The following is a 21,969-nucleotide window of genomic DNA, read 5'->3' on the forward strand; positions in this document are numbered from 1 at the left end:
CAAAACCAGAAGTTGATGGTGCTACGATTACACAAGATTGCGCATCCGGTTCGTCAAATTAACTAAAACCAATTAAAAAGTAAAATTAGCTCACACGGACCACCACCTGCAGTACCGCCACACACCACAAGGGGGCCACACTTTGGGAAAGGCTGGCTTTTAATGTGAACTCCCAAACCGGAAGTGTGGTCTTGTTGGATGATTGCGACCCACACTTGCCACTGTTGTGACGTTACGTCATGTAAATTTGGCTCAGTAGCTTGTGTTATAGTTGTAGTCGCAGTAGTGGTGGTGGTGTAAAGAGTGAATGAGACGCTTTGCTGCAGGATGTGGTGGAGCTCAGCATGTCAGCGAGCAGGTGTTGGTCTTCTCCTCCGCCGCTGGTCCCTCTCAGTCAGGCCCGGGATTCTCACAAACCCCCGGTGCCCTCTGAACACTCCACGCTCTTCCTTCTCTACCTCCGCCTCCGTCAAGTGTCCGGCACATGAGGAGGTGAAGCAGCCTCTGAAACAGTGGACTCTGAACGTCAGTCCCTTCAGTTCAGTGCGGGCACAGCTGAGCTGCAGCATCTCCATCAGCCCGTTAGACCCGCACAGTTTCCCGGAGGCTGACCGAGTCTTCCTCACTGTCCACGGCGCTGACACTGAGCAGCCTGAGGTCGGTGTGGATCACGTCCACGTCCACTATGATGATCAGAGCAGTGAGCTGCTTATTTCAGCTGACAAGGTGAACAGCAGCGTGTCCGTGGATCTGACTGCGCCCATCAAGTGCAGTGAGTGTCTCTACACAAGGGCTGGGACACTGGGACTAGTATTAGTTTATACTGATGACACTTTACATTGTTTTTGTCATGTTTTTGTTTTTGTCTGTCTGTGGCTGAACTGGATCCACGTGTCAGTGTATGACTATGTGTAGTTTATGTGTTCCATCATCTGCCCAGAGACTAAAGATGGTCTGTGGCTACAGTCTACACATAGGAGTTATTGACAGAAGTGATCATTTTTATTATACTACCCTTAAGTATGTATACATATAAATCTAAAATATTCTTAATAAAAATAACTAAAATTGCTTGTGTAACCAATGAATTAACCTTGAATGCTATACTTTAGGCAAGGGCCTTGCTTTATGAAGGCTGCCATGTTTGCCCAACAGACATGTTTAAATCCCTTCTGGTATGTAAGGGCCATCATAGTCTTCTATGTCCCAATCTTTTTTCAATCAGCACTCTTACATTAGATGTCTCTAACGTAAGTGCTGGATCTTTAATATGTACTCTATGTAATTACAACATTTAAACACTCAAGTAAATTGTGGTGAATTTCCATTATCAGGATAATCATGACTGGAGAAAATTGAGTGACATGAAAGAATGTCTAGCTTGCCAACATACAGTCATTTTGATTTATATTGGCGTGCCACAAGGGGGAGCCTGCATCTTTCCAATCACTCCTCAGTCAGTCAGTCAGTCATCATCTAACCGCTTTATCCTCCACCAGAGGGTCGCGGGGGGTGCTGTGCCAATCTCAGCTACATCGGGCGATAGGCGGGGTACACCCTGGACAGTTGGCCAGTCCATCGCAGGGCCACACACAACTAGAGACAAACAACCATTCACTCTCACACTCACTCCTATGGTCAATTTAGAGTGTCCAATTTACCTAATCCCCACATTGCATGTTTTTGGACTGTGGGAGGAAGCCGGAGAACCCGGAGAGAACCCACGCACACACGGGGAGAACATGCAAACTCCATGCAAAAAGGCCCTTGTTCCAACCGGGGCTTGAACCCGGGTCTTCTCACTGCAAGGCGAGAGTGCTAACCACTACTCCACCGTGTGGCCCCCAATCACTCCTTATGTTTTATAATGATATGAAGATAATTTTTGAGATATTTTGTTTTGTATTGTATTTGTATTTGGGTTTTTTTTGTGAAAAACATTTTGCTAACATAACATTTTGTTGCCTTTTTTATTTATCATTAATTCATCTGTTCCCCTCTATCCAATAATTGGTCCTTATTTGTGCAAACTCTCTGTAAACCTGTGGGTACAAACCAAGTAAAGATAGAATATGAACAAAACTCTGTGTGATTATATTTCTACAATTATTGCAATCATTTCATAATTTGCAATCCTTCTATCAGGATAATCATGACAGGAAATGTTCGTATTGTCTCAAATCTACTCTCCACTCAAAAGAATCTATCACTGATCATGTTTGTCCTTGAATAATCCCAGTGTGTTTTTTTCTGTCAGATCTCTTCATCACCACTCGAGGGGAAGGCAACGTGGAAGTGAAGAACATGGAGTGTAACATCTGCGAGGTGCAAACAGAGAGAGGCAACTGTTCACTGCACTCTGTCAAGGTAGGTGGTGATGACATGAAACAAACTATTGATATGTGTGTATATATATGTATATGTATATATGTGTGTATATATGTATATATATATATACATATATTTAAATATATAAAATTGGATATTGGCGTCAGTGTTGCCTGATATGGATGAAGAAATATTCAGATCTCTTTCCAGCAACTGTGTTTACATTGACATCAATGTTATGGTATTAACTGGAGAAAGATGTTGCCATTTTATGGGCATTTTAAAGCATTTTTCTTAATTGTACTTTTAATATTATATTGACAACAACAATAAATAAATCATTTGTAAAAGAGCATGTACCATATATTTAGCCACATACAGTATAGATACAACAAATATCCTCATATAGAAGCTCCCTAATAGTCAAATGAAGCTGAAGCGCATTTCCAAACTTGGTCCCAGTTCTTTTCAGAGTTGTTCTCGAATTTACCATCACTTTTCATATGAGGCATTTATGAAATTCAAAATAGCCATGTTTGTTTTGGGAAACATTTTAGCTTCCAAATTTTGAGCAGTTCCATCACCCGATGCTCCAACAATGGGACAAAGGAGAAGTCCATCCATCCATCCATCCATCCTCTACCACTTTATCCTCCACAGGAGGGTCCCCGGTGGTGCTGTGCCAACCTCAGCTGACATAGGGCGATAAGCGGGATACACCCTGAACAGTTTGCCAGTCCATCACAGAGCCACATATAGAGATAAACAACAATTCACTCTCACACACACCTAGGGTCAATTTAGAGTGACCAATTTACCTAATCCCCATATTACATATTTTTGGACTGTGGGAGGAAACCGGAGAACCTGGAGAAAAGAAGTAGTGTATGTTCAAAATGACTCAAATCCAGTGACATATTTTTGTTCAAAAACTACTAAACAAAGAATTGTCCATAGCATAAACAACATTTTAAGATTACGTTAACCTATAGGTCAATGTGCAATGGTCAGATTAAGACGTGACTATGTGACTCTTAAATAAACTGTGGAATAACCTGCATGACATAATCAGATCAATGGAGTTCCCTCTTATTTTATTTGTGGTTAATTCTGCCTGTATTGCTCTCTTTATATTCTTTTAAAATAGTAACTATAGTAAGTCTTTTACTTGTTTGCTTTTAAGATAATGGACAGTTTCATCTGTAGATGTTATGAAGCATTCTGCTCTATACAGTTTGTAAAGTGCACTATAAATGAAGTTAATTATTATAACATGTAACTGTGTGTGGTATAAGAATATCTCAGAATAAGTTTAGTTGTTGGACACTTGATGGCCATGTTAACATATCAGCCACAATACTGGTATTCTTAAGATAGCAAAGTGCAGTGTTTTCTAGACTTGAGTTAGAAGTTCAACTAAATGCATAAAATAAGAAAAGAAGAAAAAACAAATCGGGTGTCGCTCTTTCCCAGGGTCATCAGATCCAGGTCCAGTCCAGAGGAGGACGTGTCACAGGTGTTGGCACCATCCATGGTAACGTGGACATCAGCACATGTGGAGCCGCTGTAAGGATGACTGCGTTATTACGTAGTGCTTTGTTGGATGACTCACCCTCAGCAGACAGTAGGGGGCAGCAGCAGCCACAATACTGAATTGAGCCATCTGACTATGAAAGCAGGAATATCTGTCTTTCTGCCTCTGTTTTTCATTTCCTCAGCAGTCACTTATTATCTGACCGACTTTAAACTTTGATGTAGATCCAGGAAAGTGCTGTGTCAACACTGATGTTTTCTGCATGAGCAGTTCCACTGATTCCTCCATGTATTCTTCCTGTAAATGAGGAATCCATTTTATTTTGGACTAAGACACAACTGTTTGATACAGTTACATCAGACAATTAATTAACTTTGCTTTTCAGTTGGGCTCTGAACTAGATCTCGAGTGAGATACATGCTCAAACTTATAAATGTAGAGATGTTTCAAACATTCAAAGTCTTTGTAAATCACCAGGCCGCAGCCTCGTGCAGTGATCAGTCGTGTTCCTTGTGCAGGGAGTGGACGTCAAGAAGCTCCAGGGAACCAGGATGAATGTTTCAACAGAACGTGGCTCTCTCAAGGTCAAAGCCATCTATGCTGAGTCCAGCAGCATCTCCTCGTCCTCTGGGAGAATACAGCTGGGTCTTGTACATGGTGAGTTATCAGCAGCAATTATCACTCATCTACAAAAAGCATCTTCCTAATATATACACATATACAGTGGGGCAAAAAAGTATTTAGTCAGCCACCGATTGTCCAAGTTCTCCCTCTTAAAATGATGACAGAGGTCTGTAATTTTCATCATAGGTACACTTCAACTGTGAGAGACAGAATGTGAAAAAAAAATCCTGGAAATCACATTGTAGGATTTGTAAATTATGGTGGAAAATAAGTATTTGGTCAGTAACAAAAGTTCAACTCAATACTTTGTAATATAACGCAAAATTGAAAAACGTAAGCTAAGGTTAACCAACGGTCTCACATACACTTTATTTGTGGAAATGTAAAGAATATACTGCCGTTATGGTCCTTTATTGACGCTGTTTTGTTATCTCTCCTTATCATGTGATAATTCTCCACTGCCGCTCTAAAGCAGTCACAGTTTCACTTTCAATCTCTGCCCGTTGCTGACGTGTTAGAATTAACCTAATATGTTCATTGTTTATAAAAATAAAACAGATGGTGGTAGAGTTATGTATGTGTATGAGCATGAACACAGTGTAATCCTGGGTGTAGGTGTATTTTGGTATTTTCATATTTAGCTATATAGCTGCATTTTTAAATTGTTTCCAATAATACAACCTTTAGACATTTGGAGAGGAAGAGGAGGAGAGTAAACCAGCAACTCTGCTATGATGGTGTGTTCCATTTGGAGTTAGTTCCTTTCAACTTGGATCAGTGTTTGATTTTTAACCATAGACATGTTGACATGTGCAAAATATCATGTATATCAGTGGTGATTGCTCTAAGGCGACAAGGTTCCTCTACAATGTGTGTGAGTGTGTCTGAAAGGCAGAACCTGTTTTCGATTGACAGCATTGCAGAAACATAGCGTAGCCTTTTCTGTCTCAGTCCTGTGTGGATTTTGCGAGGGAAATCTGTCGACCATTTTTGTTTCTACATATACACTGTAATGTGGAGTGGGTGGAGTGGCTCAGTGGTTAAGACCAGTACCCTGTTTGCGAAAGACATCATGGTTGCTGAGGTCGCAGGGTGGCTGATTGTACTCAATTCCATCACAAGTCGCTTTGGATAAAAAGCGTCTGACATGTAATGTAAATAAAAACACTATTATAGCATTTCATGAGAGTACATCCACCATACAACCTTAGCTAGCAGCCACGTTATGGTCCAGTTTGTAAGAATTAGTGACATCTAATGGTGAGTGTGCAGATTTTAGACATTCCCTGGCTAAATGTTGCAGATTAACGCATGTTTTCAGGATTTTTGATTTTTTTTTAGTCTACAGTTTGTCATTGTTCGGTTTGATTCTTGTGTCGGACCTTTGCTCACAACTCTTCCAGTGACGACACGCTGGCCAAACAGTGGCCGGCAGTCTGACGACGTCACGTCGCACATAGTATCGGCTCAGCTCACTTATAACCTCGTCAGATCAGGTACTAAAAAAGTACCTGGTACCAGGTACTATCGCAAGTGGAAAAGCAATAACCATGCTGTGCCGAGGGGAGGCGTGCCAGTGGAAAGTGCCATACATATGTTTAATTTTTGCTAAGAAAACCCTCCTATGTTACACAATGAAACTTTAAATTGAGCTATGGCTAAGATAACCTGTAGTCTGAATCTAGGATGATATTTTCCAAAAACTGTCACTGTCCATGAGCCACCATCTGCAGTGTGTTACGTTGGTTGGTAAAGCGGGATTTAGGTACATCAGGAATCCTGGGCTCTGATCCAGTAGAAAAGATTTAACTGCAATGTGGTTGCAGTTAAACACATATTGTGTACTTGTTTGCTTTGGCGGTGCTATAAAACAGAGGACACGGGACAACAAAGACCAGCAGCCACGTGACGTGACATGAAGTGAAGACGGTGCGTCATGCTGTCAGAATTTAAGCGTCTTCCTGATAAAGATGAGCAACGTAGAAGACATGGAAACAATTATCCTGTCATTGTAATTTATGTTTATGTTATGTTATTACATTTTCCACAATCTTTACCATTTTATTAACTAAGAAGAATCTTTATTGCTTCATTAGGCACTGACCTTGTGTTCTTTAATGATCAAAAGGTGATGCCACAGTGAAGAATGTGTCTGGAGACACAGTTATAGGTAAGCAGGCAGAATGATTGCACGGTATTCTATGTGCAGTATATATCAGTGGCTGGTTAAAAACAGTTTTTGCTTTTGCAGATGGCTCAAACAGTTCCCTGAGTGTTTCCTCTGACAGTGGAGGCATCGACGTGTATGTGGGAGATGGCAGCAGTGCTGACCTGCACAGTCAAAAAGGTAAACACACACATGGTTCAAGGACAATATTCATTTTATGAATCACATCTTTAGAGTCAGGGTCTTGCTGTTGGGTCATACTTCACTCTTCTGCTTGACACACAGGAGCGGTGTGCGTGCGTGTCCCGTCCACGTTAAAAGCAGGGGTGGAGCTCTGTGGAGAGTCCATGGAAATCAGCCCAGAGGTCGTTCTGTCTGCACTCGAGAAAAACACAAGCCAAGGCCAAACCACTGTTACTGGTAAGTTGTTATTTTTCATTACATCACACTTTGCAGTATAATTAATAAAGGGTGGATATCAGAAAAACGATACTGTGGTTCCCCATTGGTCGGTGGCTGAGCATCAATAAGCATGAGAACAAACCATACTGCTATCAATATTTATGTTTAGTTTAGTTTTAGGTAACTACTGTGAACCATGAAGTAGCAGAGATCAGTAAAGATGAAGTGAGGGGGGCATTGAAGAGGATGAAGAATGGAAAGGCAGTTGGTCCTGATGATATACCTGTGGAGGTATGGAAGTGTCTAGGAGAGGAGGCAGTAGAGTTTCTGGTTAGACTATTCAACAGGATCTTAGAGAGTGAGGGGATGCCTGAGGAATGGAGAAGAAGTGTGATGGTGCCCATGTTTAAGAATAAGGGAGATGTTCAGAATTGCAGTAACTGTAGAGGAATAAAGTTGATGAGCCATACAATGAAGTTATGGGAAAGAGTAGTGGAAACTAGACTGAGAGCAGAAGTCAGCATTTGTGAGCAACAATATGGTTTCATGCCAGAAAGAGTACTACAGATGCAGTCTTTGCTTTAAGAATGCTGGTAGAGAAATACAGAGAAGGTCAGAGGGAGCTGCATTGTGCCTTTGTAGATCTGGAAAAAGCTTATGACAGGGTGCCGAGAGAGGAACTATGGTACTGTATGAGGAAGTCTGGAGTGGCAGAGAAGTATGTTAGACTGGTGCAGGACATGTATGCCAACTGTGAGACAGCGGTGAGGTGTGCTGTAGGTGTGACAGAGAAGTTCGAGGTGGGACTACATCAGGGTTCGGCTTCGAGTCCCTTCTTGTTTGCGGTGGTGATGGACAGACTGACAGATGAGGTTAGACAGGAATCTCCATGGACTCTGATGTTTGCAGATGACATTATGATCTGTGGTGAGAGCAGAGACCAGGTGGAGGAAAGGTGGAGATATGCTCTAGAAAGGAGAGGAATGAAGGTTAGTCGCAGCAAGACAGAATATATGCGGGTGAATGAGAGGAACCCAAGTGGAACCATGAGGCTACAGGGAGTGGAGATAAAGAAGGTGGAGGATTTTAAGTATTTAGGGTCAACAGTCCAGAGCAGTGGAGATTGTGGAAAAGAGGTGAAGAAACATGTTCAAGCTGGTTGGAAAGGGTGGAGAAAAGTGTGTGATAAAAGAGTATCAGCCAGAATGAAAGGAAAGTTATACAAGACAGTGGTGATACCAGCGATGCTGTATGGTCTAGAGCAGGGGTCACCAACCTTTTGAGACCGAGAGCTACCTGAAGGGTAGAGAATAATATGGAGGGCTACCATATTCATTTTTATTATTTTGTGCAATGTACCATTTAAATGATGAATATTATGCATTCAATTGCATACACATTAATTCCAGTGCTTACTCCTAATGATTATCACAGTTTGTATAAACAATATCAAGGACATTTTACTCAGTGATCATATGGATACATGCAAGTGAGGTGAAGTGAAATGTGCCCACGGGCACCTCGTTGGCTGCTCGCGGGCTACCAGGTGCCCGAGGGCACCACGTTGGTGACCACTGGTCTAGAGACAGTGGCACTGAGGAAAAGACAGGAAGCAGAGCTGGAGGTAGCAGGGATGAAGATGTTGAGGTTCTCTTTGGGAGTGACGAAGATGGATAGGATCAGGAATGAGTCAATCAGAGGAACAGCACATGTTAGATGTTTTGGAGATAAGGTCAGAGAGATGCTGGGGTTGGAACTGCCAGGCAGGAGGTCTAGAGGAAGACCAAAGAGAAGGTTTATGGATGTAGTGAAAGAGGACATGAAGTTAGTTGGTGTGAGAGAGGGGGATACAGAGAACAGGGTGAGATGGAGGAGGTTGATTCACTGGGGCGACCCTTGAAGGGAGCAGCCGAAAGGCAAAGAAGAAGAAGACGAAGAAGAAGTTTATTCCAAATTCACTTTAGAATTCAGTTTGCTATCTTCCTTTCTTTCTATCCTAGTCATGCCCAAATCACAATGAGGCTGGCGGCATTAGATTTATGTGTGACATTGCACTGCATTGTTTACTCTTCAGCCATGTTGGTGTATAATCATGTTTGGACTCACACACACATTTAGGAGATGTTTTTTTTTTCGTTCTAACCTTAAAGTCACGTTTATAAATTGGTTATTGTGCGATCAGGAAGTGATGAGTTTGAAGGTGGGGAGGCCCTGTTCGGCTGCTGCTAACAGAGCTGCAAAATCCTCCAAAAACTTGACTGAGCAAATCTGTTACAATTAAATGTGCAGCTGCTACCTCAAGATGTTGTTAGCGTCACTTTTCCAAGAGCTGTCAGTCACACAGCAACCAGAGGAATCGGTCCAAGTGATGGAATATGACTGTGACAGATTTACAGCGTTTTACTGCAGTGGAGTCCAGTGGTTTAAACAGATGACCCTGGTATCAAAAAGAGTATCAATAAATATTGATATAATCCTAACAGTACCCATCACTATGATGTAATTAACCAAACCATCAACACCCTAACATATCTGCTCTTTTTCTTTTAGGTTACATGAATGGAGCGTCTGCGGTGGATCGGTGGGTTAAAGCTCGGGCAGACACCGGTTCTGTTGCACTGAAGACGCAGAGCTGGTTTGAGTCGCTGAAGCTGGGGAGCTGAGCTAAGACTGGCAGCGTTTGTGTCTGTGATGCTGCATCACTGCACTGAGGCTTTACACTCAGAGACAGAGCCAGATATTTACTGCAGCTGTTCATGGCTGATGATAGTTTAACTTCACTGCTGTATTTATTTATTTATCTAATCCTCTGCCCATACATAAATGACTGTATATAGCATGTATCATCCATAGTTATTTAGAAAATAAATCTAAACATTATATCCTGAGTGTTGGTAGAATACTGTGTATATAACTGCAGCATATTCCCTGCAAACGTCTGGGGTGCTCCTGAGCAAGGTAGCCAACCTCCATTGTTCCCCGGGCGATGCTCAGTGGCTGCCCCCTAATCCTAATCCTACAGAGGTTCCGTAGTAATTTTCCTACAGGGATTAACAACGTACAAATACTTGTATGATAATAATAATATGCGCATTGAAAATGTGTGCCCCCTTAACAACTGCCTGTCTGAGCCAGACATCTGTCTGACCAAGAAATGCCAACAAACATATTCAACAGTGGATTAAATAAACCTGGACGTTCAGTAGAACCTCACAGTTTTATCATGTTGATGGTTTTAGCCTCTCACAGATTTGGTCGTCCAATATTCAAAGTTTGTGCTCCGCCAACAGCAAGCAAGGTTTTCCTGGACAGCTGCCTATGCGTGCAACTCTGCACTACACTGCTCTAAGTTTCCTGGATGCCATGTGGACAAGTAATAACTACAGTAAAAGACAGATAAACAACACATAATTTACCTTTACTGTAGAGAAAAAAAGCTTGTGATGGCTCTGTTTCTGTCTGTGTGTAACTGGGGACAGGTGGGGCAGGAAAAACAGGTCAAATCAGGACCTCAGTGTTGTTGTAATTACTCAGAGGTCCACTGGGGGGCAACAGACGCTCCGCACTGGAATTTTAAGCCTTTTTTCCTAAACAAAATTGATTACAAAAATGGCCACACAACAAAAAGGTTGCTGGTCTGTGTCCCAGTCCGGACCTTATGTGTGGAGTTTGAATGTTCTCCCTTGTGTGTGTGTGTGTGAGAATGTGTGAGTTCTCCAGTTTGCTTCCACTGTTCAATTAACACAGGTTAATTGAGCGCTCTAAATTGCCTGCACTGTATGTGTGAATGTTAGTGACTGGTTGCTCGTCCCTACGTTGGGCCTGTGATGGACTGACCTGTCCATGGTGTCCTGTCTTTTTAAGCCTATGTCAGCTGGGATTGGCACCAGCAGCTCCGCTTTACTCTCACCAAGAATGATAACAAAAATCATCACAAATGATCTTGCCTATCCTTGTGCCATCCTCATGACAGAGATGTCAGTCATGAGTCGGTCACTGGCGAGCTCGGTCACCGTTTGTTGACTGAAGAACCTGAAACGTGTAACTATTATTTAGTGTACAGACACATGTACTTGTTTCACAGTGACAGGTCAGTGTACTGCGTGTTCCTGGTTGGCAGCCACCGATCTGAGGCTGGTGTTGGTTATTCTAGAACATTCTGCAGCAGTGAGTCTGCAGAGAGCTGGCGAGGTGCTGCTCAGGGCCTTCCAGCTGACATCTGAAAGCTGGCTAACTTCAGTGCACATGTGGCATGGAATGGAAAGAATAACTGGACCGGGCTAATGTGTATATGTAGTGATACAAAATGATTTCACTCTCTGCGGTGAGAGCCTTTGGTGATGATGTCGATGGGGATGTTGGACAGACGACAAGCGTTCAGTGGAGAAATGGCACATAGACAGTGACATCTGGGAAGTGGAGGCTGTTAAAGAAGAGTAAGATCAAAACGTATCTCTGCCATGAGGGTGTACAAATGTGTCGACAAACAGATTTAATTTAATCCTCATTTTCCCTGATAACTCATCCAGAGCATGTGGAGTTAATACTAACATTGCATGCATTGTACATACACGCAGCTATTTGACACGATGGGCAGGTCATAAATAACAGTGTCTCTGGGTTAGCTTAATCCAACTGAGAGGTATTTGAGCCGTTTACTGTAATCTGGAAGGATAGAGGGGAAAATATGTGTCCTCGCTGAAATCTGAATCATTTTCCGGAAACCGGTTCGCCTCAGTCCTCACATTCTTAGGGCGCCCCATAAAATGAAAACACACATCTGGAACCGGACTAAATTAATGCACATTTCCAGAGGAAAGGGTGTTTCATGTTGAGGTGCATGTGTGTTATGTTATGGAGTGTTCACATCTTGAGTGGGTGGGCCCTGAACGTCGATTGCGTAAACCCAACCCTCCACTTGGCCACAGCTGCCTTTTTACTCCACATCCCCTTCAGGTTTCATCCCATTTACTTCAAGCACTGAAGGAGCGAAGGAGTGCAAGCGCTCACAGCCAAGGACGAGTGGAGACACGTGCAGACAGAGAGTGGGGACTGGATTTATTCAAAGCAAAGACTCCTGTGTCCTGTCCACAGAAGACTGGCCTGAGAGTCACTGGACAGGCTGAGGTGGATGAGACTGTAGGATCCTTCCCTGTGATCAGGTATTAAAAGCTTTTATCTGTAAATGTGTTGTAGTAGGACTTGGCTACACTCAGGAGTGGAAGGTTGAGATGGTTCCCAGTCAGAAATTTGTTTTAAAAACTAAGATTTGTTTTAAAAGCCTCTTGAATGAGAGTTGAAACCTCTTCTACTTTACCAAAACAAGTTGTTTTTTTTATCTTAAGTGCTACTGATGAGAGAGAGCTAATGACTAACTCACAAATCTGTCAGTGATGTAATAATTCAGCCTAGACATGTTACTGTGAGGGTCACATCTGTTCTTTCTAATCATATCTCTGGCTCTGAGTAAGACATGAAATAATAACGATGAATGATGAACAAAAGAATGAACAGAGAATTCTTGAAAACAAGTTGGAGCTGGCCAAAAACAACACAACCGTGTGTCAGAACACGAAACCATTATCCCGAAGACCTAAGGCCTGAACAGTTGGAAGATTACCTGGGCAGATCTTTTTATTTGGAGCAAATGAGCGGGAAAGAACCAATTTGTGATCTATTTGTATGTGAAATAGCACATGATGCAAGTGAACAAGTAACAGATACTGGAATCAATGTCCTGTAGATTAAAAAAAAACAAAAAAAAAACTCAATATTTAACACTGGCAATGTTACTCTTACATGTAAAGATGAACACATCACAGCTCAGATGTCGGAGCTGGCAGTGATGTCACTCCAGACTTAGACCACAAATTGAACACAACATAAGCTTTTACATGTAGAGACATGACAACGTGAGATGGCATGTCTTGTTTTAAAGTACACATAAAAAGGCTTATTCTAAACCTGCAAAAAGCAAAGCTGTATACAAACAGACTTATGAGTGGAATATTCCACGTCTGCCAGTAAACCCTGCAGTAAAAACTGTTGGAACACTGAGCTCCAGGAGATTTCTCCCTTCTCCTTAGACAAAAAAAAGAATAAAATGAAGATTAATAGCTGGTGAAACTTTGCTGTCAATTTGTTGTGAAGATTAACTAGAAACTGAGATGGACATTATTACCAAACACATTATAAAAAGGTTTCAAATCAGTCAATTTTGATAATAATTACTATAAAATTATAGTTAAAAAGATAGTGAAAGTTGTATTAGTAATAGCAGTTATGTACAGTACAGTATATGGAGCCATTGTAAATGAGGAAAATTATATTACAACATGTGTCGGTACTGAATTATTTTCCGGCCCTATCTAACAATATTACTTGTAGCTGTAATATAAGGAAGTAATATACAACATTTCATTAGGAAGTACAGGTTTCAAGTCTGTATATACATTCTTGGACGTCTCTCATCTCTTACATAATGTACAAACTCTCAGCAGCAGCAGCAGCAGCAGCTGCGTTTCATCAACAACACTGTTGCTTCTGTTCTCAAGCATGTTTTGTTAAGACTTTCATGTTAAACTCCTGCTTTGGCTCCAGGTCTTCTTACTGAAAAGACAAATCCCTGCAGTGATCAGGATGCGTTTGACCTCCTGCCTCCTCTTCGCCTCCCTGCTCTTCCTCCTGTTCTCTTGCATTGAGATGAAAAAGCCGGGGAAGGGAAGGGGCCTCAAAAGGGCGAGACACAAATTAACTCGGGACAGGTAGGGATTTATTCTTCACTGAGAGACATTTTTCACAGAATCTTTTTTTACAGGCTGTGACAAGCCATGAATCTTTTTTTTTTTTCTGTCCTAAAGATCTGCCAGGATAAGAGGTGCGGGGCGTCACAGCAGATCAGGCCCCTCCAGGCAAGTGTCTCCTTCCTGCTCAGAGTCCACAGAATCTGGCGAGGTCTTCGCCGACTGTCAGGAGCGACATCTCACCTCCGTCCCCATCTCCCAAACCTGGTCCAAAGAGCCCAAGCATCTCCTTCTAGCGCGCAACAGGATCAAAATCCTGCGCGATGGGGCCTTCCTTGGATACGAGAGTTTAGTCACTCTGGACCTGCAGCAGAACCAGATCTCTGTCATCCAGGAGGGGGCCTTCCAGGGCCTTTCACACATTAAAACCCTGCTGCTTCAGCACAACAGCCTGGAAACACTCACAGAGGAGGCCCTCATCCCCATGCCCAACCTTCGCTACCTGCGCCTGTACGATAATCCGTGGAATTGCCTCTGCTCCATGGACAGTCTCATTCGCACTGTTCAAGTCCCGAGCAACCGCAATTTGGGAAACCACGCCAGGTGAATGATTTCCCTTTGTCATAGTGTGATGTGTTGCTCTGATGCTGGAGGTTTACAATTCAATATGCCCGACTGACGCAGAGGTCACAGAGGTCAGCGGAGCAGTGTCTGTCATGGCTAACTACAGAGCAAGAGTTGTTAATGTTGCTAAAGTAATGGTGATATCATGTCCACTGTGTTGTTGAACGACAAAAAACTTGAGTAATGGGGAGAACAACCTTGTCTGAGAGCTTAGTTTGGGCTGACATTTTATTTCATTCACATTTCTCAACTTCTGCCATGTGCAACCGAGCCACAGCGTGAATGTGTGAGTCTCAGAATGATCCGTTTGCTTCATTATGACTGTACTGTGTTTCCTTTGCCAGGTGTGTGGCTCCAATCAGGCTCAAAGGCACTAAGTTGAAGCAGGTTGACGCTGAGTTAATCTGTAAGGAGTCAGACTCAGTGGGCGACCCGCAGGGCGACGGAACCGAGAACACAGTCCCCATAGATCCCATTCCATTTCGGGGCAAACCAGATGTGACCACATCTTGCCACACCTACCTTTTCCCCCAAGTACGACTGGACTGCAGTAAACGAGGCAAGTCTGCACTTATTTTGTGTATATTTTTGACAATCAGCTCGATTAACGGCACCTTACTTTTCGAAATATTTTCACGACAAATGTAATATACAACGTGAGAAAGCAAACTTTCAATTTTTCCCACCAAAACGGACCATAGTTGTGTTGAGTTATGCTGCGCACAATCAGACAGACTGAAAAATGTGGGCAAAGACCACGTCTGAGGCACCAGAGCCAGAGAGTAATGAAATATGACTGGTGCAGGGCAGGAATGAGTAAACTTACATGTCTCAGAAGAGAAGCATGGGACGTTTCTAAATATAATGTCATACTGGTGGAACTTGTTGCCCTAACATCTGACTGTTATCGTCATTTGTTATCACAGGAACAACTTGGAAAGCATCAGCTAAACAAATGTTAAAATAACTTTGTGGCATTTTAAATTTAAGACTGGCATGAGACCTGGACATCTGTAGAAAACAGACTCAGATCACAGATTGACGCGGAGCATAGATATGTCCTACTGAACTTGCACTGTGAGAACACATTTGGATGATATAAGATGAAAAATACGGACATAAGTATTTGAGTAATCCTTTCGTCCCTGTGTTCAGGTCTAACAGAGGTGCCCACGGGAATTCCAGACGATGTCGTCCACGTCGATCTGTCCTATAATTCAATCAGTCATCTCAGAGCCAGAGATTTCCAAAGTGCGAGAAGCCTCAGATTCCTAAACCTCAGCAATAACTACATGGAGCGCATTGACCCAGGTAACAGTGTGTGTGTGTGTGTGTGTGTGTTATTGCATGCCTGATAATAATGATCTATGAATACTGCACTATGTGCTTCATATTTCCTTGAATATCCAGGATGAACGCCTGCATAAATAAAGCTGTTTTTATTTCTTTGGCTGGATCACATATGTGAAGCAAACGCTTGCAAACACATTACGCAACTGCTGCTGATGATTTATGCTTTATCCTATTTTTCATTTTTAGACACTGAAGGAATTCTGCCATATGTGTATAGATGGTGTAAACCCGTGGTTCTCAAGCTTTTTATACCAAGTGCAACATGAGCTCTCGAAGCGACACCAGTATCACCAACGTTAAAATACAGTGGTGTGAATAGGCCGAGAAAAGTCAGCTGCAGACTTTTCACAGGAGGCCCATTTATTCCCAATTTGCTCTCTCATCATCCTCCTCTTCCTCACATATATACTTTAGACGCTTTGTAGCCAAATTAGATTAAGATGGAGCAAGAGACAATGTGACTCTAATTCTAATTATTTAATCTTTTCTTGGTATTAATAAACAACAATATGTCAGACTGAATTGAATTATGATGAGAAAGTGAATATAACAAAATGGCTGCTATGTAAATGCGTCTCGTGGCTTTTCTCCCGTGTAGCGTCCCTGTCTGGGCTCCTGCATCTCCGTGAGTTGGATTTGTCTGAAAATGGTCTTCATTTTATCCAGTATGGGGTTCTGGAGGACCTTTACTTCCTGTCACGGCTAAAACTGGAAGGAAACCCGTGGGTGTGCGACTACAGGTGGGCTCCTCCGCACAGTCACAATCAGAATCAGCTTTATTGCCAAGGAGTTATTGAAATAAGATAAACAAATGATCAACAAATCAAAATAAGGCAGTTTCAATTAACGGAAAACTATAACGAGAGAGACAAATTAAGAGAGGAAATGCAATATAGAGTTAAGGCTTAAAGGTGCTGTGAGTAACATTTGGTGATTTTTGGATGATGATTTTTCTATTTGGACTTCTTGAACACAAACAGTGTTATAGTATTTGTGTTCAGGCTCTGTGCAGCAATACTATCAGACCTGACAGAGGGAGTGTTGGTGTGTGTACAGCAGCAGCACAGAGGCGGGAAACATTTATCCCATTAAACTGCTGAACAACAGCAGTAGAATTCCACTATACTGTGAAACATGAATCACAGAGAGTTGTGTGGAGCTTGTGTTAACAGACATTTGTTTATATTTAAAAGTTACACACTACAGTGTTTGAATATATACAGCAATAATATCTGCACAGTACATGGACCGAAAAGTGTTGTGTAGCAGTGTGTTCGATTGTGTACTGTGGCATTTTTGTTGGACACAAATGCAAATTATTTTTAAAAAAAACTTCTTCCTTGTTTGCCAGCATTCACTACATGGTGTACTGGCTGCGCCTGCACCCAGGAGTCAGGGACTCCGGCCTGATGTGTCGCTCCCCTCTTCAACATATTGGGGAAACTGTGGAGCATTACGTGCATTCCTACAACAAAGGCTGTCCAAAGGACAGACAGCAAAGCAGAGCGGACGAAGACCAAACAGACCCTGAGCTTTGGAACACAGCGATGGAGGTGCAGGGAGAGCTGGAGGAGGAGCTAGAGCCGGGCCACTTGAGGGTGCCGAAGAAATACGAGATCATCAGACTGTCCTGAAATCCGACTTTTAATCGTCTCATTGTTTTCCTGTCAGTTATTTCCTTTCAGTATTATTAAACAGTCTGTATCAGATGGAGAAACTACATTTTGCAGTGCTGCTTTTGTGTTTTATCTGTGTAATGTAATCAAAATATATGATTTTTTTGACTCATATAATGTGGTTTATATTTATTAAATCAAGGTCCAGTGTGTAAGAATGAGATTGTAACAAAGCAGGGAAGTACGGAGGCCTTTACACACCAGAGAAGAGGTCACTCCTCTTTGTTTTCATCGTAAGCTTTTGCTTTAAAACACATAGCACAGTCTCTGTAAAGCAAGGCCCTGGTTTTTAAGCCAATTCTAAGGCCACAAAGGCCAAATGATTTAACAGTAGCAGTAATGTTTTCCACTTTGAGATAAAATATATCCTTCACACATCTCAAAGTGCCCAGAAACAAAAAAGTGCACAGTATCAGCTGTTATAGTTGTTTCTCTTTAAAATAAAAACAAAGGTGTTTCAAAATCAAAAAAGGAGCAAAATATAAGCAACCAAATGAGTTTGTCATTGAAATTAAATATACAACCACTTTGGTGTATATTCCCTTTGTGTCATTATTTGCGCCTAAATGTTTCACAATGGACCTCTGAAATGAAACATTTATTAGTATCTAGAACCATGGTTCGTAATCTGTGGTACTATGGTACTTGGAGGAAAAGCAGAAAAACTGTTCTATCGCATACACCAGGGTATGTGATCGGAGTGGAGCTGAGGAATTTAGAGTGCGTAGAATATGAAAAATATAAATTAAATTAGAGTCACCTTATCGCTCACTTCATCTTAATCTAATTTGGCTATACCGGTGCCTGTGTCCAGGAGGATGAAATAAATCTGCCTCCTGTGTAAAGTCTGTAGCAGACTGTGTTTGACCTATAGTGATAATGGTGTCGCTTTGAGAGCTCAATATTTTCTCAGGTGGTATAAAAACATATACGTCACAAATGGTCTGTATTTACAGTATATAGCGCTGTTCTTGTCTTGATGTCTACTCAAAGCAGCTTTACACTACAGTTTTTCCATTCACATGCATTCACTCACACATCTTTCATACCCATTCACACTGACTGTGGCTCAACGTAGGGTTGTGTGTGTCTCGCCCAAGGACACGTCGGCATGTAGACGAACAGGTGGTAGTTCTGCAGAATCTGCTTTGTTGTGCTCTCTGTTATTCAGTCTTTCTCTGCAGAGAAGTTAATCTAACTGGGACAACATTAGGAAACAGCTGTCACAGCCACACTGTTTACATTCTTTATGAATCCATCGCAATACAGAGCTGATTCTTCACAGTCGAGCCAGGCCTCCTCCTCTCTGAAACTTTAAGCTTGTGCTTGTCTGTGCTGAATGTCACCAGAGAAAAACAGAGCAAAAGTCATGGAAACAGCCTTCATACTCATCGTTTGATTGACACTCTGTCCATCAACGTTTGATTTCAACACCAACAGTCTCACCTTGGAAACATCTGGCTGATGTCAGTGGGACGCTCAATCACCCGGACAGGTTTTAAATGCCGCCTCCGGCAACTTGCTGCCACTGTGCAAGGCGCATAGTTGCATGTGAACAAGAGGCTCTTTTCTCTTTCCAAAAATAGTCATGTTGGAGCACTATTTATTGCAAGAGATGGTGGACTACATCTCCAGAGCAAGCAAAGCCAATTCTGCACTCACACCACATCACACAGGGTTCCAAGGCAAACAGGGTCTCCGACTGATTAGTGTAAGACTCAAAGAAGTTATAAACATGTATAAACATCTATGAGAGCCACTGCTATGAAATGACTTCAACAATTACATAAGGTCAATAAAGTATATTATCATTCATATGCATCTAACTGTAACAGTGTAACAGGTCTTGTGAGTTGTCACACAAACAAAGTTATGTCCGTAGGTTCACTACCGACACACAGCGATTGGAAATACTGCATGTTTACAGTCCACTCTGTAGATTATTATGTAACAGATACAACAGCTGATACAGCAACATCACTGAACATGAACATTCACTTAAAGCTGAAGTAAACTAAAGACAAACCTCAATCAGCCTATCACTACAGTCTGCACAATCTACAGTGCACTTTCAGTGAGAGGCTCCTCAAGAGTCTTTTCCAACCTGGCCTTTGTTACTGTTTTCTATACAAGCCATTTTCAGCTACTGTAGGACTACACCACACAACAATGGAAGGTACATTCTCAAAAAGTACAACTCAGTACCCTAAAAGACATGTAATTTAACAATACTATGGTACATAAATGTACCCACTACAAAGGCACCAAAATAAACAATAATTGTCTCCAAAATAGATTGTGTGTGTTATCACTGTTGGAAACTCAGAATTGGTAGAGGTTTGCCCTCTTTAATTGTGTTCTAACAGATATGCTGCTATGATGCACACACAAACAACATTCACACAAATCTCATTTTCTGTGGATGTAGGTTATGGCCCAAGAATGAAATGATTAGATGTTGGTGGTGATCCAGAAAAGTATTATCACTGTGTGTTTTCTCTAGTTTAAACTAAAAGTAGGCTTTAACATAAAACTGCAGTGTGTAACTTTTAGAGAAAAACAAATGTTTGTTACCTTTGTCAAATGAGTTCATATAATGCTGAGTAAGTGTTGTATATTTCCCAGTACACCAGTGTTTGGATCTCATGTCAACAAGTGTTATTACCGCGCTGCACTCGTAATTTGCCTTTTGTCAAGACTGACTGTAAACAGGTTGGAGTAGAACTGAAAACACAAAGACTATTCAGAAGCTCGTATAAACCCAGTCATCCAGCTGTTTCATGCTGTAAACGCTTCTTGCTCCCACCTACCCCTGCGCTGTTGTTGTATACACACAAATCCCCACTCAGTCAAGTCCACTAGCGCCATCTCTGAGGGGGACAACACACGGCAGACAACATTCCCAGCATTCAATTGCTTTGACGCTCACCACTATTTACACCAGATTAGGTACTTTAGCTAAATTTAGCGGGGCACAGAATATTACTGTGATTAAATGAGTGAAAAATAAACATCAACATGATTTCATGATATGTTATGATATTTTTCACTAACTATATAAAGACACCTGAGCAAAAGGTACTCAAATTTTTTAAATTTTAAGTTTTTAATTCAAAGTTTGTTATAAAATAAAATATTAATATAATATATATTAATATAATATAATAACATAAAAATGCTTTGTGACTTCTGCACAATTATCACTACTAAAAGATTATGCAATATAAAATGAATCATAAATTTAACTCAACAACTCATAGGAAAACGCATTCTGCAAAGCCTGAATATGTGACTTATAAACACACACCCAGGATGTCCATATAAGGAGTTCTGTATTATTCCAAAGGCAAATTACCAAGAGTGCACCTGTGGCACACATCTGTGCCGCGTGAGGTGTTTATTTATTGTTTACTTGTTCCCTGCTGTTTGACATTGAAAAGTTCCAAGACATGCAAGTTTAACATGTATTCATTAAAAGAGGTTCTTGCTTGTATTCATTAAAAGCTAAATAAAGAGATAAAAAAAATCATAATCCACACCTTTCTTTGAAATCTGTTGGGAGTTTACTGAGAGATTTGGGACTTATTTGGTGGAACAGTATTGGCAATATTGAAATATATTGTGACCTCCCATTGTTGGGCTGATGGTGGCATCAGTGGTCAGGTCTGATAGTATTGCTTGATAGAGCCTGGCATTATGCAAATAATGATAATCACAAAAAGTTACACACTGCAGCCATTTGTTTTTGCTTTGACACCTTTGTAAGATGATGCCATGCTGCTATGATGTTCACAATGTTAACATCAATCTCAGGTTTCTGTGTGGCAGCTTGGTTGCAAAGAAATGGATGAATTATGACAAAATGGTTGTGCATGATCACAGTGTTTCATTGTAGTGAATCTGGAGACAAATTTAGCTTTTAAAGGTAGAGCCAAGCCACAGAGTTTAATGGGGAGAGTAACGGGGGACAAAATGAGTCATGAGAGTGCGTGTACGCAGAGGGGAAGAAGTTGTTTCACTTTGGACGCATTTCTTAACCACAGTGCCTGCTTTCTCTGGCTATAAACATGAGAGTTACAGCTTGCAAAAACAGTCAACAGTCAGTATACATTGGTTAACCCTCATCTTTATTAACTGTTTACTCAGAGATACTTGCATGTGATCACCTACCAGCCAGTGTCCTGTCGCTTGGTGACTGCAGCCAGGCCGATCCATGTTTCCTTTAACCTTTTAACTGCTGCTTTGGCGTGTTCATCTTTAGAGCCAGCTCTCTGGCATCGAGTCAACATCTCGCTCTGGGCTGTGAAACTCCTGCACTTCCTGTGAACAGAACTCATCTTTAATTCAGTGAGCAGGTATGCAGGCAGGCTGCCAGATACCTGTATTTACTGAAGAGGACAGGATTCAGCTTCACTATCATAACATTTATGGAATAACTCTATTTTATCATCTTTATGGGAGAGTATTAGGGCCACATGTAAAAAAAAAAAACACCCAGTATGAATCCCAGGATTCTGA

At 41.6% G+C, this 21,969-nt stretch overlaps 2 protein-coding genes across 2 annotated transcripts; both read left to right on the top strand.

Moving 5' to 3' along the window:
• The first annotated feature begins 184 nt into the window (after positions 1–184).
• On the top strand, positions 185–9,943 carry fam185a (family with sequence similarity 185 member A). The gene is made up of 8 exons (XM_044036608.1): positions 185–772; positions 2,258–2,367; positions 3,802–3,894; positions 4,381–4,519; positions 6,615–6,656; positions 6,738–6,833; positions 6,939–7,073; positions 9,606–9,943. The coding sequence occupies exons 1-8, from the start codon at positions 328–330 to the stop codon at positions 9,716–9,718; spliced, it is 1,173 nt and encodes a 390-aa protein (XP_043892543.1). The 5' UTR covers positions 185–327; the 3' UTR covers positions 9,719–9,943.
• A 787-nt stretch (positions 9,944–10,730) lies between these two features.
• Positions 10,731–17,495, top strand: LOC122776194 (leucine-rich repeat-containing protein 17-like). Its single transcript, XM_044036604.1, has 7 exons — positions 10,731–12,217; positions 13,656–13,819; positions 13,916–14,401; positions 14,767–14,981; positions 15,578–15,733; positions 16,374–16,515; positions 17,127–17,495. The coding sequence occupies exons 2-7, from the start codon at positions 13,695–13,697 to the stop codon at positions 17,407–17,409; spliced, it is 1,407 nt and encodes a 468-aa protein (XP_043892539.1). The 5' UTR covers positions 10,731–12,217; positions 13,656–13,694; the 3' UTR covers positions 17,410–17,495.
• The last annotated feature ends 4,474 nt before the right edge of the window (positions 17,496–21,969 follow it).

Source organism: Solea senegalensis, linkage group LG10, assembly GCF_019176455.1.
Source record: "Solea senegalensis isolate Sse05_10M linkage group LG10, IFAPA_SoseM_1, whole genome shotgun sequence".
Classification (NCBI taxonomy): Eukaryota; Metazoa; Chordata; class Actinopteri; order Pleuronectiformes; family Soleidae; genus Solea; species Solea senegalensis.